The sequence below is a fragment of the Daldinia vernicosa genome (assembly GCF_022497035.1).
Source record: "Daldinia vernicosa strain CBS 139.73 unplaced genomic scaffold F5Y00scaffold_1, whole genome shotgun sequence".
Classification (NCBI taxonomy): Eukaryota; Fungi; Ascomycota; class Sordariomycetes; order Xylariales; family Hypoxylaceae; genus Daldinia; species Daldinia vernicosa.
The window spans coordinates 132,926-150,705 of NW_025953917.1; the positions used below are offsets into that span (position 1 = coordinate 132,926).

Sequence of the window (17,780 nt, forward strand, 5' to 3'; positions counted from 1 at the left end):
ATATTATAGGATTTACTAATATATCAAGTCCACCGTCATGTCAGCTTCAGGTCGAACCCTCCGTATGGTGCAAGGTTATGTCGATACTGGTAGTAAATCCGTCGTCGTGAGAAAGTCGATTATCATTAGGTAAGCTTAAAGGCGACGATAGGAGTAACCTGTTAAGACACTTGCAAACCGATTGCTGGTTCTTAGGATACAGTCTACACACCCAGTAGACATAAACTAATTCGTTATCGTCGCGAAAACATCCCTATTAGATGATGATGATGATGACGTTTACGTCTATTGGTCTGCTCTATGCTACCTACGTAGATACAGCGGCGCATCTTTGGCGCTTTAGACGTCTAGAGTACTCCCCACATCCCTATGAGAATAAATGTCCAATGCGCTGACATGATAATTAATCTAAACCGGTAAATAGTGCTTAGATTATTTACTTTACATTTTTGTCGGTACTAACACAACCTCGTATATTTTCCACTTGTGTATCCAAGTTTTCCGTGCTATGCTTACAAGTTCTTTCAACAAATAGGCTGGTATTCATTGTTTACAACAATCCTTTAGCTACGAAGATATAAAACCAGCTCTTTGTAGATGTTTAATAATACAGTTGTTTTACTAAGGCTAAAATTTTGATGCTATATTGTTACAATGATCGACTTGGTATATTAAACGATACATCGCAAGTGTTTTCTATGCAAGAGTTTAGACTATCCAAAGTAAAATAGCATACAAAAAAGTCTTCTCATAAACATATTCAGACCTTCTGGATCAAAAAATACCCGCTATAAATTACTCAGACGCCTTTCTCGAATAGACGTTGCCCGAGGCATTTCCTTCAGCTACTAGCATTATCACGTCCCTTGGCTACCTAAATCTTATAAGATGCCGTCTTCTGTTACTGATGGTGTCCAATTGGTTCCATCCGTCAATAAAAGCTATTTTCTATCCCTACCGTATGATATTCGGTTGCAGATTTATGAAATTATATACGGTAGATTCCACATCCAGGACTACATGTTTGAACATTGGGACGACAAAGAACATCCGTACGCGAGAAATGCCAGAGCTTTATTGGGTACTTGCAAGGAAATACGTAATGAAGTATTGCCGATATTTTTCAGAAGAATATCTATTTTGGATCACCAAGAATCTTGGTGCAAATTCCTCCGAAGCATGGGCCCCCAGAACATCTCATTTGTTAAGGACCTGTTCATTATATACCGATGCACCCCGGATAATGAGTATTCTGGACCTGCAGGGGAATGTAAAGGCTGTAAATTCAGAGGAGAACTGAAAGACTATGATAGGTGGGCAGACATATTCAAGTACTTCAAAGAAGCCCAGCCTACATTACAGCATCTAGAAATATATTTCAAGCCATGTGCAGGCTTTTTTGACGATGGTGGTGACGAGTTGGGGTTGACGTGGGAAGAAGAGCGGCAAATGATGAGGTGGCGCAGCAAGATGGCCAAATGCGGCCTGCATAGACGATGTCGTGTTTATAGGGACATGAATATCCAGAAGCATTTATTGTTCTTCAGCAACGCAAGAGCAATTCGCTTAGGTGGCCAATTTAACCCTCTGATGTCTTTATTACTCCGCAGAGAGCACGGCTTCATCATCAAGCGGTGGCAGGATCGAAAGGATAAAAAGGACTCCTACGGATTAGAAATCCTCAACCCGGAATATCAAATAGACTTGCAGGGTTTCACAGAGTCGGTGAAAATGAAGGGTGTTTACTACGAAAATGTGGAAGAAGGGCGACAAGAGGAAGAAAAATCGTTAGAGTTAGAGGAGCAGGACTCAGACTCGGAGTTGGAGTGGGGGGAAGATGAAAGACCGGAGGTGCCAGAGATGGAGGAGTCAGAAGGAGAGGGTGCTAGGCTCGGAATACATCATTTTCTTGACAAGGAAGACGACGAATTCGATAGATGGGATTTCCCTGACGTACGGTTCATGCGGGAAGATGCTCCGCGTACAACGCAGGACTCACCAGAAACAATCAACGCCTAATATCTCATTCACCGAATGTTAATGTACCTAACATAGGTATCTACTTCGTATAGTAAAGTTTTGTAACCACCGAAGGCAACACAAATACTATTAGCAATAAACGCGAAGGTAGTATTAAATAAATTTAAAAGAGAAGAAAAAAAACCAATTTAAGAACATTCATGAGAATTAGTATATAAAACGCCTTGTTTCCGTATCCAAAGAGGTATAGATACTTAATAAACCACGCATTCATTCCACCCCTCTATAGATATATCGTTCATGGCCGCCCCTTTTTTGCTAGCTCCGGTGAAATTCGGCCAACAAATTCTACGTGATTCCAAAATTGACCTCCGTCCGGGCCCTCCTCCGGCCTCTTCCATTTAGACCTGGGCGGATATGGAGATATTCTAGGTTAAGTGCTGGGTTAGCTGAGGTCGTAGGTTGATGAAACTTAGCCGCTTCTAGCTATACCATGGATTGTTTTAGAGGTAAAAACATCAACACTACCGGTAACGTACTCGGATCATAAAAGCCACTTGAATCTACTCCCCATTTGCAAATCAGAAACATATATTAGGTATATAAAGAGTATTTTAACTTAACCCTCCTAGTCTGGCTATCTGTTTACGCGGTAGGTTTCACAAATCTTAAGAAAACCCCCTACTCTTTAGGTGCCGTAGCTATGTTGAGCTTCAGCGACAAAACTCGCGTGAAATGGTGTTAATAACTTTTGGGTATTAATAAACAACGCCTCCCCTTAATAATATTCAAACCACCTTTCCATAACACTTAGAAAATAGAGTGTATAAAATTCGATATTCGGCTTGCCAGCGACGAGTGAGACCCCGCCGTGCGGTCGCTGCGCCCCGACTCGCTAGAACGCCTCCGTTCCTGTATCTCTGTCACGAATTTTGGCCACGTGTTGGTCAAGACCAGGTACTTGATATGCTTCTGCGCACTGTCGAATACGGTAGCGTCGAAGGCGTCGGATATCTCGCCCGCATACTGTATTCTACCAGCCACCTCCGACAGCTCGATCCAATCATCGCCACTACGTCCTTGCTCCTTAGCGGACCCATCAGCATCAACCGCAAATGGCGTGGCTGGATCAAGACGCGCTTCGCCACACTGCAGTAATAATTGTTAGCAATTAATAGTTTTTCCAATAATGAATTAAGGGGTCCAAGATATGTCTCAGGGGTGTCTGTTCATGACGCTCGGACGAGGAGAAAGTAAAAGTTTAACTAGCACATACCAGTATTCGCGCCGGGCTTTCGAAAATGGATTCAAGGCGCTTGAGATCCTGCGATGAGAGATTCAGGGGGAATTCGGCGTCTCGGGGGCTAATGAAGCTTGTGTAGATAACTAGCGCACGAGTGAATACATCGCGAATCTGGTCTTCATCGGTGGCACTAGGCCATGATGATTTCCAAGAAGCCACTCGTGTTAAGAACGCAATATTTTCTCCTGAGAAATCTCTCAGTGCCGAAAACTCCTGTAGCGGACCCGGATTCTCGGTTAATACGTGGTCGAGCGCGTTCATGGTGAATAGGCGATCGCCCATTTCAGGGTCTAGGAGTTCCAGGGCGAGGCCCTTTTCCATATGTGAGGCAGATTTCCATTGCACAGTTGTGGAGGTTCTGAGGGTTGTCTGCGACGCGGTGTCCCACCTTGCATTTGACTCGGCTGCCCGTTTGCGTAGGCTACGATGCCTCACGACTAACCAACAAGGAACAAAAACAGCAAATATTTCAAACATCATAACGGAAAGATGAATCCTACGCTCATCAGCAACCCAGTATCCCCATTTCCAATTTCGGGCCGCTTACCATTCGCTCGAAGAGAAATACTTATTGACCGGTTCGAAGGCAGGCACATACATCGATATAAGCCACAGCGGTGTAGCGTGAAGACTGAGGGATTATTAGCAAATAAGAAGCCTATTTGTGACGCAAAGGCGACCAACTTGGAGAGACAGCATCCTATCGTCTGGAAACGCCAGCCCAGCGTATCTCGAATGCCCCAAGCCTTCCATATCATGATGGGCGCTATCTAGCTAAGTTAATATTAGGAGTCTGCCCGAGTTACATATTTAATAAACTTACTATCCATGTCCATATGGCTTGCCATAGAGCAGTTGGCCACCACTCCCATCCACGGCCTAGTTCTACTATCTGCACGTCGAGCGGGGCGTTAGGAAGCCCTGTACCAGCAATCCCGAATGCGGGATGGTATTTACTACACGCGAGCCACATGCCGACTGTAAGAAGAATCTAACAAGATATTATTAGTATTAGTTAAGCTGATTTGTGTTTAGATGAAAATGAGCGTAAAATATACCTGAACTATTATACCCAGACCAATATAAATCAAGATCCTCGTTGGGTAATCCAAGTTTCTCAAGCGGCAAAGCCACGAAGTACTTGCTCCATTGCAGCCCGGCTTCCTTTGAAAGTCGGACGATTCCGTATACCGCTTCTGCAGTTTCGCAACATACAAGAAGCGGGTATTGGAGGCGTGGAACATGGCAACACCCAAAGGGAACCAAATCCCCATGAAGAAATATTGCACAGTGTAAGCGGCTATGATGGGCATAGTCAATCCGATGGGATATGTAATCTGAGCGAGAATCCAGTACACGTGAAGGAAGGCGATTGCAGTAAGAGATAAGCCTATACCACGGACCTTGAGGATCGGATTACTACGGTTTGTTATTAGAAATACCATGCCGAGAATCAAGAGAAAGGTCCATGTTGCGCAGAATGCAACGTAGAACGTGCCCACCCTATCAAAGTTAGGCGGGCTCGTTGGAAGCGAATATATGTCGGGCTGAATTTGGTCTGCCATAATGCGGTAACTCGACTAACTCGACGCTCCTCGACTGGCTGGCTTTAGACAAAAGACCGAGGAACCGGACTTCCAGTCAGTGCGAGGTAGTCCATGGCTCTTGAGGCTATTTAGCGCAGACTCCTATAACCTCTCAGACCACGATATTTAGTGAAGAATAATAAGGGATCCAAGATTGATCTCCCTCCTCCACGTCTGCCAAGCGAACACCAAGTCTCGAGTCCATGCCTTTGTCGGCGTGAAAAGGCGCCGATCTTCTAACTATTGTCAATATCGTGCCTGGCTGATAAGAGGGAAAAGAAAAACCCGAGACAAGTGCTGACTGGGACCCTGCGTTATAAATCAACGGCTTGCTTTCCCGTACCCGTCTAGGCCTTAAATGGCCATCCCAAAAGCAAAAGGGGCTGGATTGGCCTCCCTCTTTACATGTGCCCCTTTACGTAACGACTCGATCTCCTATGCGGTCCAGGCCGCATACCTATTTACGTATCGGTACGTATAGCTCCGACCAGAATTCAAGTTTAATAGTATAGTGCACTATTGAGCACCAGCGTGGCATCGGCCAGAAGGTATTAGTAAGTAGACTTGCAGCATTCCCTCCTTTTCACGATGGTCTTACGAGGAGTTGGCCCGCTTGTACATACGCTACGGCGGTTGATATGTGTACTACGCTCCATCTTTCAAATGCATACTTCGTGATTATATGCTCATAAAGAAGCAGGATTCAATGTGCATACGATGACGCAGATCCCGTCGAGTTCCCCTGGTAAAAGCTGCAGCTGTCAGAACCTAAAACTCAGCTCCAAGTTCCCAAAGGCTGAAATTTTATAATTTCAGAGACATGGGGTAAAAACGCCACCAAATATTGACATCTGCTACTAATAGGTATTGTGGATGTGACTGATGATGCCGGCTTCAAAGAACACGTCTCTACACCCGGTTAACGAAGCGGCCGTGACGAATACAGCCGAGACACTTGGCTATATGTAACGTAATTCATACCTACAGACTCCGGACCCTATCTAGGATAGATACCTCTCCTCTATATACGTAAGAAACCTCGCGGAGGAATGCGGGACAAGAGAAAACAAATCATCCAGCGTAGTTATTATGTATAAGTCGACACACGTATGTATGTATAAGTCCGGCGTTAACAAAACGCCGATCCAAGTTTCCTATCTCGGTGGCAAAGACAACCGTGTCTCAACTCGAGACGCATCGGCCCAATTACCCTTCATATCAATATCGAGCGAGTGCAACTAGCCGCGATCTTATATCCTGAGGACCCTTAGCTATATCACCCCACGAACGTTTGCGAGGGAGAGGGAGAGAGAGAGAGAGGGAGAGAGAGAGACCAGAGCCAAGGGAAAATACTACTATTATTCTCCATAAAAAACAAGAGTAATAAACCGTCTGCAAGGATATAAACGCCCAATCAGAATAGCCTTTATCACATTCTCACACCACACACTTTACGAAGAATGTTCTTCTCTAGGTATTTTTCGACCAATACGATGTTTTCTTTGTAATTTCCTCGGTTTTACTATCTCCCTCCCTCCCTTGGATCTTCGGGTCCTACGTAGCCATTCACCCATCGAGCTTCTCCGCCCGCATTATACTACACTACCCCCATCTAACCCACGCTCGGCCCTCTTTCTATAGCATACGTCCGCAACTACCTATCTACCTATATAATGCGATTGTTAAGCGGGTTCCGGGTTTTTTTCTTTTTTCTTTTGTTTTTCTCTACCTAGTACACGAACTCTTGGCCGACCAGTTCCTCGCTCATCCTCCACAGCAGCTCGGCTTCGATGGGGCTCGTCGCCCAGGCCCTGATCCCGTCCTTCCAGGGGTCGGATAGGCGGCACCCTAGCAAGTGTGCGCCGTTGTGGGCTGCGGGTATGCATGTATAATGTAAGTGCATGTAGGCGTATGCAAGTAAGTTCCGCGAGGAAAAGTCTTGGCAAAAGGGATAGGTCATATATGTAGGTAGGTAGATAGGTAAGGTAGATAGGTAAGGCAGGCCGTTATGCATGTATAAACAGGAACGGTTGGTAACCACTTACCCGTGATCTCCGGGTCGAATGCAGCGTACACGTAAGTGGCTGTACCCTCATCTACGGTTTGGAAGTCGCGGTCTTGCTTCCAGCCCCCAGCGAGACCCAATAGACGAGACGTTTTGGCTAGTATACCCCTCAGCGTCAGATTTGTTAGGAACTAGAGAGGGGCCCTCGGAATAGCACGTTGGCCCTCCGAGAGGTGTGTTTCTTACCTAAATCTGCAAAGGAGCGTTTCCAGTCGAGGAATGCTGCAAGATTCGTCTGGACGGTTCCCGGGTTCACGCTGAAAGCATGGAGATTATACCGCGGACCCAGCTTCTCGGCCAACGAGAGTGCCATCAGCATGTTGGCTGTCTTGGACTGGCCGTAAGCTATCCAAGTGTGGTAGACCGATTCATCCTGGGTTGTTGGTTCTATGTTTAGCACTCTACCGTGGGTATAATATCTGGATAGGGTCATGATTTCATAATAAGGAGCCTTACTCGAAAGTTTGGGTCTTCAAAACGGATCGGGCTAAGGTTGTGACCATCACTACCGATATTAACGACTCGAGGGGCACCAGATGCCAGGAGCTTAGGCATTATCAGGTTTGTAAATAGGAAAGGACCTAGATGGTTGACTGCAAACTGCTTCTCGAAACCGTCTTCGGTGATGGCCCTGGGGATAGCACAGACGCCAGCATTATTGACGAGAACATCGATATGAGGAACATCTGACCACTCCATGACGGTGGCAGCGGCGTAGCGTACAGCAGCTTGAGATTCCAAATCCAGTTTTACCATGCGGACTTTAATATCTGGTGATGCCGCGGAAACCTGGTCTGCTGTTTGTTGCATTTTACTAGGACTGCGGCCGGCGAGAATTAGCGTAGCAGGGCGCATTGGTGCGATGAAGTCGATGAAGGCAGCCCCTAAACCCATGGGTGAAACACCCGTAATTAGTATAACTTTGCCCTCGATGAGGTCGGCATATTGTCTAGCTAGTTCGGAAGCCGTCTTGCGGGCCACACGACGCCCGTTGTACTCCTTCTCGATTATAGGTGCCGGCATTTTTCGTATTTTAGGTAAATACCTAGGTAGATATTTATACCAAGTTGTACAAGGCTGAGTCTTTGAACTATAGGATTTCACGGGGCTGGATAGAGGATTTATATAAAGATCTCGAGAGACACAGTTAATATATGATACCATTAGGCGAATTACTAGAATGCTACGGCATTTATATAGTTGATGCTCTCTGGGTATTCCATGTCCACCACCAAATTCTACCGGCCCAACAGAAAGGCGCGATTCACGACTCGGCTACAGATCGTTGATACACAGGTTACGCCATTGACATTGAAGTTTTGAAGTCACTAATACGACTCGGAAGGAAACTAACGCCGAAGACTACTACATCATTTCTAATGATGCAACACGACCGAATAACAAGGACAAGAGATGAGGTATCATTTCCCACTTTTGCCTTCCCTACATAGCCCGTCCAACGAGTCGGAAGCCTGACATCAGAGTATGCCCAGACCTGACCGACGCGGTAATTAAAACTAGAGTACATGTGAATTTCGTCTCATACCTCGCTCGCAGTAAACACCCAACCTGTCCTTTGCCGTCGATCCACAACTCCTAGACGGGCCATCACATGAGCCCCAAGTTTTCGTTCAGTCGTTCATCCATTGAAATGCCGGTGCGAGCATGTAATTACACCTCCAAAATGAAACCGTCGTGAATCGAAAACATACCAATCCTTGGCGCTCGCCTTTCCCTTCGCCAATCCTTGAAACCATATGTCATCGCATGTCGCCACTTATCACGATCGCACACTACTGGTAATGCTGCTCATGGTATCGCTAATCTTGCTTCCGATCCCGCCCATCCACTCAGGGACCCATTCCGGTACCTTGAGACTCAGACGGACGCGGCCTTCGACGACCATATTGATCGCGTTCAGGATCGCGAACGTCGTGCTGCCCAAGGCTCGGAACAAGGCCAGCGCCGCGACTGCCCATAGGATAAACGACAGGTAGAAGTTACCACCAACATCCTTGTATCCGTAAGCCTCGCTGACGGCCATGGCGAGAATGGAGTTGGCCATCATCCAGCTAACAACCATGTATGTTCGTACGCTCCGGTAGTAGTCCTCTTGCATCTGCGCCTCCGAGATCGGTGGCGTCGGCACCTCTACGCGGTCCCTAAGATTGCGGAGCGCCTCATCATAGCCCGAATCGATATCCAGCTGCTCGCTCGGCATCTCCAGCTCCACAAAGCTGCCCTTCCCCACGGCCCCGCCCAAGTCCGTCTTCATGACGTTATCTCCCTTGGTACCCCATGTAACGTCGTGCGTGTTGCAGAAAGCGTACACTTGCAGCGTGCAGATGTAGCTGGGCAATAGTGCAAAATATTGGCCCGAACTAGTGATCATATGCCATGGATCCAAGTAGAGAAAGCTCATGAGGAAATACAGCCCGACTGTCGACGCCGTCGACACGATTAGATTCGTAAATGTGTTGTTGCCAAGCTTTATCTGGTCTCCCTTGACCGTGTGGATGACGATGAAGATAGTCGCGAAAGTCGTATAGACCATGATAATGCTGTATATTATCATGCTTGCAAGATAGAGTTTCTTCGCCCCCTGCGGACGATTACCCAGCGAAATGATGAACTGCATGCTGATTAAGAGCACACATGTGTACCGTAGCACTGTGAAGATGTACAAAGCGATATTGTGTCCGAAAGGGTCCATGGCAGGATCCGTAAGCCCACCACCGATGAAGTAAAAAGCCAGGTAAAAGTTCGCAAGGGAGAAGAAAGTGAACAAGAGCTGTATAAACTGATAAACAAATTCGATATGAAGGAGCACTTTGCGCGCGATGGTATGGTCCGTGTTCCATATCTGCTTGAAGTGCACCAGCGAGTACACAGCAGCGAAAAATGCACCATTAAGCCAACGACGTCTCTGAGAGATAAACTCCGGGACAGAATCTAGGACGCAGATTAGTTCTATTTGTACTTAAGTGTGAATAGACTGGCAGAAACTTACCTGGCACATCCGTCTCGCCTGTGCAACCTTTTACGTATTTTAATACCCATCTCTCATTCCTCTTTGCAACTAACTCCCAACACAAGATACGATCCTCAGCTAGATACATATTCGCCGTAAATACGTCAGCGTGTTGGCCGTGTAACGTCTCTCCCTTGAAGTATTGGCTGAGAGGCCCATGGCCTGTCTCATCGTTTTGTAATGCGTGGTATCGGTAGGCACTCAGCGCACCGGGTAATACTGTAATATAGCCAAACACAGACTCGAGAGGCTTGTCCAGAATATTAGACATCTTGTATTCAAAGTTCTGCGAAGCAACTAGAGGGTTCAAGAGGTTGCCTCCGAGCCTTCCTTTCATCGCTTTGATCTCGCCACATGCGCCTGCGACGTTTGAATCGGTATCAAATGCTTTCCAAAGATGATATAGAGAGTTTGTGCTAGGTTTCGTTCCGACATCGAGCAAGATGCAGACATTGGGATTCAAGGCTTTCCCGAAAGCATTGAAAAACCAACGGTGGGAGTTGAGCTTCCGCTGGTTCCTTTCCTTGAGACAGAAAATCATCTGACAAGGCACAATTCCCTTTTCAGCACCTTTAAACTTAAGGTCCGAGTCTAACGAGACTTGTGTCGTATATTCGTACACATGGGCTTGCACGGCCCTGTGGTTGACGAAGTTCTTGGCGATGCCGTGTTGATAAACACCCATCGCGGCCAACGCATCTAGCGTTCTCGGATGGACTTTTTCTCGTCCATCCGACACAATACAGACGACAATTTTTTGCCATCCGTTCTCTCCCCACGTGCGGGACTTGTTGCGGCCGCAGAAGTGACTTACGTTTTTCATGATGGCGTGCATCGTGCGGGTGAAGTCAATCTCGTTCTCATTATACATGGTAACACATATGAAAAGTTCTGTTTCCCGAGCTGTCCGGCCGATGTTTTGTCTCAACTTGTAACCCTTTTCGACGAAATCGTCCGGATCACAGGTCACGGCCGTATATCGCATGTGAGTGAACTCGACTTGGTCGCGGCGAGGCAGAAAGCTGTACAAGATAGTGGGAATCTTACACTCGAGAATCAGTTCACCGTTAATTAGCTGCACCTCCTTTTTTGAAGTGAGAGGGGCGCGGACGCCACGACGCTCTTGTCTTCCTTCGGGCGCAGAACCATAATGCTCGACCTTCTCGTCTAGAGGCGCTTGCGAGTCTTCCTCGCTAAGGGTGACTTGCGATTGCCCGGCATACGAGTCGTGATGATATGGATAGGCGCCACTAATATCCGATTCTTCGGGTCCGAATACATCGTCGTGGACACCATCTAGAGGAATGTTCACCGTCGCATCATCCGCTGCATAATGAGAGTCTCGCGCTCCGAATAGAGGAGCACGAGGTAATGGTCTGCGAGGGCTTCCTCCATATCTTGACGATGGCGTGCCCGGCCTAGGACTACCGTTGAGATCTGCTGGTTCGTATTGCATACTTGAGGGTGGTGGTCGTGAATAATCGGTAAATCCGGACATCCTCGAGGATGGGGTCCAAGGTCGAGGAGGGCTTGTATCTCGCGATCGATATTCCTCATATACGGAATCTCCCGGCGCGAGGTGAGGCGGGTCGAGGATGGAGGATCCCCGAGAATGTGTTGATCTGATTGATGTTTGATACGTTCGGCGAGGCGACGGTCGAATACTATCAAGTGTCTTTGGTGAGCCATTGTTATCAAGGTTGATGGGGTTACTCGGGGGGCTGCTGTCTCTATCTCTATTGGGTGATTTCTTCTTAAGAAGAGAACTTCTTCGAGGGGACGGTCCCTCCGGAATCGTCGGGAGGTCCTGCTTGAACTCGCCTTGGGGTTCATGAAGGGGCCTTTTCTTTTTCTGTAACTTTACAGTAGTGGTGCGCCTCTGGGCTGGTTTGCGCGCGAGCGACGCGTCACCTGCTGGTGAAGGGGACTATTCTCCACCAGGAGGGGCAGTCGGCGCATGCGCTTCCTCTTGCTTCCTGAGCTCGTCCAGGTGCTCCGGGGTTGATATTCTGACTCGTTTCTTTACTTTTGCTTCTTTTCTGGGAGCTAGTGGGAGGGGCACAAGAGTTGGGGACATTGGTGCATCTGTCACGGTTGGAGGCACATACGGTCGAGATTCCGGTAGTGGTTCTTCCATAGATGTCAGTAACCTGACTGCTGCTGGGTTTCCTCCCGACCCGTGCGTAAGGTGATCATGATCGTCGTCGTAGTTGGGTAATGCGTATGACGGTCGAGGGGGAGTTCCGTCCATCGCGAAGTATTATCGGCCAAAATGCCGAGGGGATTGCTTTTAAGTCAACTCCGTTGGTATGATTGTTAATTGGAATGCCAGTTGTAACACCTAAATATTTCCTCCTTAAATTAATTAATTTGGACAGATAGCGAATGCGTTTTCGTTGGATTGGCGTAAAGGGTATCACTAATTGGAAAAAGTATAAACGTCAACAAGGAACACAAAATATCCAATCTTTAAAAGGTCGCCAACTTGAGTTTCAAGGCGGCACAAGGTGTAAGTTCGAGTTGATCCACGGTGGGGAGCTACGTATGTATGTAGCTCGAAAAGACCCTCGAAAGCAGCCTTAACAAGACCTTTGTTTTTTGGGGATGCGCCATCGTTTGTGCGTTGCCCAGCAACGAATCAGCCTGCGCCCCAATTCCCCACGTCAAACGGTAACCTAAATCTTCGATAGCGCAGCGCTTAATCTTGACGTACCGCGCGTACCTTGCAGCTTATGTATTCTGGTATGTATTTTTAACAGGCCTTAACAGGCATTTCCAGATTCTCCCGAAATCCGGATTTCGGCGAATTTATTCCTCGCGCGAATATCCACCACTAGGTATACCTACCTCTCAGCCTCTACAACCCAAGCAGACGCGTAATTTGCCTATACTATATTGGCAGATTGGCAAACACAATCCATCCAAGCCAGACTTACAAAACATTGGCTATTGTAGGCTAAATCTTCTTAGGCTGCCCATGAGATAATCATGAGTAAACCAAAGACGAATATGGTTTGAGTCAAGTAAACATTGTTTAGTAGAGCCTCAGATCACTCTCTCACATCCCCCATATCTGCTTCCAGCTGCTTTCGTCGCTCCCAAGAGGTGCCTCGGATATACCGAATCTGGCAGGTTGTCCTGAATTGGCCTCAGGCAGACATATCCACTCCCTGATGCAGTCCGGGATCTCCTCTCTAATATGACTGATGCATATTAAAGCTTGATTATCGTTTAGACCTCCGACTTTGATTGTGCCCGACTTTGATACCTCGCTCTGGACCACAATCTCGGAGCCGTCTTCGCGTTTCGAATAAGTCTTTTCCTCTCCATGCTCGAGGAAGAGTAGACACCGATTCCGGACGCCGTCATCCATACCACTGCATGCCTCGTCTAAGACGACAATGTCCGGGTTCTTAATAATGGCTCGCAGGAAAAGCGCGACTCGCTGCGCTGAGAAAGACAATTCTCCAAACATGTAGTGGTCTGCCCATTGCAAACTGGTGGCCTCCTGCGCATCACCGGGCGCAGGCTTTGATTGTCTTACAAAAGCCGGGTTCAACTCAGCCTCAAACCATCGCAAGCAAGCCTCGACCTTTTCTGCAGATTGGCTATCGAGCTTAGCTTTTGAGCGAAACGTGTCCGCCCACGCATTCTCAACTACTTGTTTAACCGTGAGGTTTCGGGGCATGTGTTGGTGGATCTCGGGGCTTGAATGTCCAATTCGTGATTGTATATCCCAGAAAGTTAGAGGCAGCTCACCAGATCCAGGCTCTGGCAGTCTGCTTCTACCGAAGAGCTTGATAGGGAGTGAATAAGTTTGAGGATGGTCGGAGCAGATGAGGGAAACAATTGTTGTTTTGCCCGAACCGTTAGGCCCAAATACACCCCACCGTTCTCCTCTTCGGACAGTCCATATAAGGCCTTCCCGTTCTTCACCGTCTATTTGCTGCTTCCAATTTCCAAGTGCGACTTTACCCCGATACTGCACTTTACATCCATTCATCTCCACAAGAGGCTCTCCAATATTCCTTGATACGCTAGTATCTCGAACGATCGATGATTTGTCACCTTTCGAGGCATCTTCACCCATTAGCGGTTCGCCTTGAATTCCTTTGGCAGTTAGTGTTCTACCCGTTTGCACAAGACTGTGTAACGGTAGGTTTTCGTCCTCTTTCGATGATCCGTTCCATATACGTCGAACATAGCCCCTTAGTTCTTCTAATACAGCATCCTTTTCGCCTATTGCACCTACCTGGCAGTCACCTCTTAAATAAACCAGGTGGGTAATCCAATCGGGAATTGGGTCTTGCGGTCTGGCAGTTAATACCAACCTCGGGCTAGCTTTACTCGACAACCCGTGCAAAAGCGGACTTAACCCGGCTACTGTAGGCGGGTCCAGACCCATAAACGGCTCGTCGAGTAATAACACTTCTGGTGCGGTGAGAAGAGCCCTAGCAATTCGAGCTCTTCTTCCTTGGCCGTTACTCAGAAACGCGACGGGAAGGTCCAGTAACGGGGAGAGCTTCAAGTCTCTTACCACTCGATCCAGTAAAGCCGGGTCGAGCTCGTCTTCGGATGATAGTTTCAACGGATTAAGTTCAGTATTACCCAGCAGGAAGTCCCTAAGAGAGAAATCGGTATTTTCGCGTTTGGACTCATAACGAGCAGAAAGGTAGGCCGAGGTGGTGACGCTAGAGTTGAAGCCATCGTTATTGAAGCCTACATACCGAATAGCTTTATGTGGCACTCTCAATCGGTAAGGCACTGCTTCCGTAGATAAATAAGGATAGCTCCGTGCAGTTGGAGGAAAGCAGAGGTGACTTCCTTTAAGGAGCTCTAGAAAGGTTGTTTTCCCACTGAGGGACGGACCAACTACATACCAATGCGTCGGTGGCTCCGTAGCAGACGGGAGTGTGAAATTCAAATTTCTAAACAGGGCCGGGTTTTGGTGTATGGAACTCGCCCCTGGATGATGGCGATAAAAAGTGCCATTGGCAATATTTATTACCGGCGGACGACCTGAATGGAAGCGCATTATGTCAATTAGATCATTATAACGCTTCACAATAATTATAAAGCTGTATTTGTTGCATCTAAGTGAGCTGGTGAGTCAACTCCATCAGCTCGAATCAAAATACCTTAGGTTAAATGCTTGAATGCAGCTCTCGAATTTTTGAATACATCCGATATTTCGGTGTTAACGAGGTTTGAGGTCCACAAGTTCCCACTATAGTATGTACCTGACTTACGGATTACGTAACTTAAAGTTGAAGCAAGGACCGCCTTAACTAGTTCTTTGCTGGCACTTGCACCTCCGGGCTTGGCAAGGCTCTAAACACGAAAGCTCCCGGCAGCCTGCTCAAGCTTCCTTTTACATACCTAGGTACCTAACCTATTGAATCCACTATCAACGACGCAGCACATCTGCTACCAAACCACAACTTCTCTTTAAACATCTTGACCTAAAGGAGTTGACGACCGCTAAGAATCACAAACCCGAAATAACGAAAATAAAAGTCTATTAATAATCTTCCACCGGCAAGATGGTAAGCCATACTTTATATATATAACTTACCTATTCTTTAAGCCACCACATTCCGCTCTCTACACCAAGAAGCTAAGCTAACCGCATCCCTCCTCACAGTCAATGCGCATAGTCCCCCCCTCCGCCCACACCAGCACCTACAAATCAACCAACACATCCGCCCCGTCCGCCCCCGGCGTCCACGACACGCTCCGCCACGGCATCGGCCCAAACGCTTTGTCCGCAGAGTCCCCTGCCGCGCCCGTCTCGCGCCACCCGCTCGAAGCCCGCCTCAAGGCCTGGGAGTCGACGCAGGAGGCCCTGCGCATGGAGAGCTTGCGCCGCACCTTTGGCATGGCGGAGCCCATCCGCCGCGGCATGGAGCTCAAGATCACCCGCGACGGCGAGTGGCGGCCGCTGGCTCTCGGCGGCGGTGCCGGCATTAAGAGCGTCCATGAAGATATCCTGCGCGGCCGCGAGGCTACGCTCGACTGGGAGGATGTGTTTACTGGTGAGGAGCAGCGAGCTGCTGTGACTATGCACGAGGAGATGGAGCGGAAATTGAAGATTTAGGTAGACGGTCTGATGTAGCATCTTGGCAATTAGCACAGACGGTTGGTGTTGCGTGGCAGACACTCCGACTACATTAGTAGCTGCCTCGAGTTTATGGACATGAGTTGGAGCATGCTTCCTACTACGTACGATGCCGGCGTATGTTATGAAATAGACAATCTATGGGCATTCAACCCTGGAAAACCTTCACAAGATAGTCATGACCTAACGCAATGATATAACAGCTATATGACTACAATAGATCCATATTAACGTATAGACAGTGGTATGATAACCCACATTAATCGCTTATATGGTCGGTAAGACCGGTAAAGTGCAAATACTATAAACACAATAAACTGCGCCGGATATAGGCCTGTTTCTCTAGTGCTGTACAAAAAAGAAAAAAAAGAGCACGTAAAGAGCTGTTGAGATCTTCTCAACTCAACCCTGTTCCCCCTCTTGAGCCATCGATATTGTGTACTCCAGGCTAAATTCAGAGGGGAACTCTATCTCCCATGACATAGTAAACGCATGGTGCAGATGGATCACGCTTCAATCTCAGCCGCTGAAATCAACCCTATCGCGCCGTCCGATGCCCAAAAAAAAATCCGCAATCATTTCCGCAGCATATGCCCAATTGCCCGACTCGCCTATGTTGCTCCCAATAGTTCGGACAGTTACAGAACAGGTTAAGATATCACCACATCGAGAGGATGCTCGCTCTTTGAAAATCAGTTGTCGCTCAGAAGGACTAGATCATAAGATGACACAGCATCCGCTGCGACCCGTGTGGCTCCCGGACTCTTTGACCTTCTTAGCGGCTTCTTCTTCGTCTATCAAGTCTTGCGGCTTGATAGTCATGTGGACAACATTCCTAGTCACGCTGAAGTGGTAATCTGCAAAATTCAGTATCCTATTGCCCGAATACGTCTCGAACAGTACGAAAAGAAGGGAGATTATACGTACGGCTAAGTTGATTTCTGTCCTCGAGCAATTTGCCAAAGTGGATGAGCCTTATAGCACTGGGTTCTCTCGGTGGCTGATCCCATTCTTTTCTCCAATCTCTCAGTATCAGCTCTTTTAAGGTATAGACTGTGATGCTGAACGGATCCAGCTTTCCATCCTCCGTCTTGCCCGTCACAGTAACATTCCGCTTTGCCAAGTATTTTTCGTCGATACGAAAAGGATGTCGGGCGCCCGAGGTTAAGAGAAGCATTATATCGACCACCAAATCGTCATTTGAAGACCCAGCACCGAACTCGACAGGATCTATCGTCAGATCATGATCGTCGCCGCCGGTTGGAGTCTTGCCGCTAGCTTTCAATGATGTCGACTCGTCATTCGGCGGATCCTTATCTGGTACGGGTATTGGGGCCGGAGTAGACTCGGAATCGTGATTTTGGGACTCTGGAATATGCGGATTGGCGTCTGGGTTGGCGGGTTTAGGTTGAGCTTGAGATAAAACTTCCATCTCGACGTCGCCTACAGGTAGATTAATCGCCACCCTCTCTTCCCTAGGCCCTTGATCTCCACCAGCGGAGGGAGGCGTTGCATCCGCCATGATTGATTGCGACCGAGTGGAAGGTAATTAAGGAGCCGGTATATCAAAATTTGTCGTGCAGATGCTGACGGCTGCGCGCAATTACGGAGTTGAAATAACCGGAAAAAGAATGGATGTCAGCAGCATTCGAGGGGTGCGTTTCGTGGGTCGTGGGTGTAAAAGGTGCGCCTCGTTT

General features: G+C 47.8%; 7 protein-coding genes across 7 annotated transcripts; 2 read left to right on the forward strand and 5 right to left on the reverse strand.

Moving 5' to 3' along the window:
• Nucleotides 1–1,179: 1,179 nt before the first annotated feature.
• F5Y00DRAFT_256581 (uncharacterized protein) lies at nt 1,180–2,019 on the forward strand (the record flags this gene model as incomplete). The annotated part of the gene is made up of 1 exon (XM_048010431.1): nt 1,180–2,019. One exon carries the CDS (start codon nt 1,180–1,182, stop codon nt 2,017–2,019), a length of 840 nt encoding a protein of 279 aa, XP_047870010.1.
• Nucleotides 2,020–2,661: 642 nt separating this feature from the next.
• Nucleotides 2,662–5,124, reverse strand: F5Y00DRAFT_267369 (uncharacterized protein). Its single transcript, XM_048012054.1, has 6 exons — nt 4,342–5,124; nt 4,107–4,274; nt 3,968–4,053; nt 3,831–3,914; nt 3,257–3,779; nt 2,662–3,129 (listed from the first exon to the last, which is right to left on the reverse strand). The coding sequence occupies exons 1-6, from the start codon at nt 4,846–4,848 to the stop codon at nt 2,791–2,793; spliced, it is 1,707 nt and encodes a 568-aa protein (XP_047870011.1). The 5' UTR covers nt 4,849–5,124; the 3' UTR covers nt 2,662–2,790.
• A 1,474-nt stretch (nt 5,125–6,598) lies between these two features.
• Nucleotides 6,599–7,957, reverse strand: F5Y00DRAFT_256583 (putative short-chain dehydrogenase; the record flags this gene model as incomplete). The annotated part of the gene is made up of 4 exons (XM_048010432.1): nt 6,599–6,741; nt 6,915–7,031; nt 7,121–7,307; nt 7,391–7,957. The coding sequence occupies 4 exons, from the start codon at nt 7,955–7,957 to the stop codon at nt 6,599–6,601; spliced, it is 1,014 nt and encodes a 337-aa protein (XP_047870012.1).
• Nucleotides 7,958–8,714: 757 nt separating this feature from the next.
• On the reverse strand, nt 8,715–12,216 carry F5Y00DRAFT_250256 (glycosyltransferase family 2 protein; the record flags this gene model as incomplete). The annotated part of the gene is made up of 3 exons (XM_048009712.1): nt 8,715–9,886; nt 9,945–11,844; nt 11,980–12,216. 3 exons carry the CDS (start codon nt 12,214–12,216, stop codon nt 8,715–8,717), a joined length of 3,309 nt encoding a protein of 1,102 aa, XP_047870013.1.
• Nucleotides 12,217–12,619: 403 nt separating this feature from the next.
• Nucleotides 12,620–15,108, reverse strand: F5Y00DRAFT_797 (P-loop containing nucleoside triphosphate hydrolase protein). The gene has a single exon (XM_048014158.1). It carries the CDS (start codon nt 14,998–15,000, stop codon nt 13,024–13,026), a length of 1,977 nt encoding a protein of 658 aa, XP_047870014.1. The 5' UTR covers nt 15,001–15,108; the 3' UTR covers nt 12,620–13,023.
• Nucleotides 15,109–15,282: 174 nt separating this feature from the next.
• F5Y00DRAFT_222258 (proteasome maturation factor UMP1) lies at nt 15,283–16,322 on the forward strand. The gene is made up of 2 exons (XM_048005694.1): nt 15,283–15,511; nt 15,610–16,322. The coding sequence occupies exons 1-2, from the start codon at nt 15,509–15,511 to the stop codon at nt 16,060–16,062; spliced, it is 456 nt and encodes a 151-aa protein (XP_047870015.1). The 5' UTR covers nt 15,283–15,508; the 3' UTR covers nt 16,063–16,322.
• Nucleotides 16,323–16,768: 446 nt separating this feature from the next.
• Nucleotides 16,769–17,605, reverse strand: F5Y00DRAFT_267373 (uncharacterized protein; the record flags this gene model as incomplete). Its single annotated transcript, XM_048012055.1, has 2 exons — nt 16,769–16,940; nt 17,011–17,605. 2 exons carry the CDS (start codon nt 17,603–17,605, stop codon nt 16,801–16,803), a joined length of 735 nt encoding a protein of 244 aa, XP_047870016.1. The 3' UTR covers nt 16,769–16,800.
• Nucleotides 17,606–17,780: the final 175 nt, after the last annotated feature.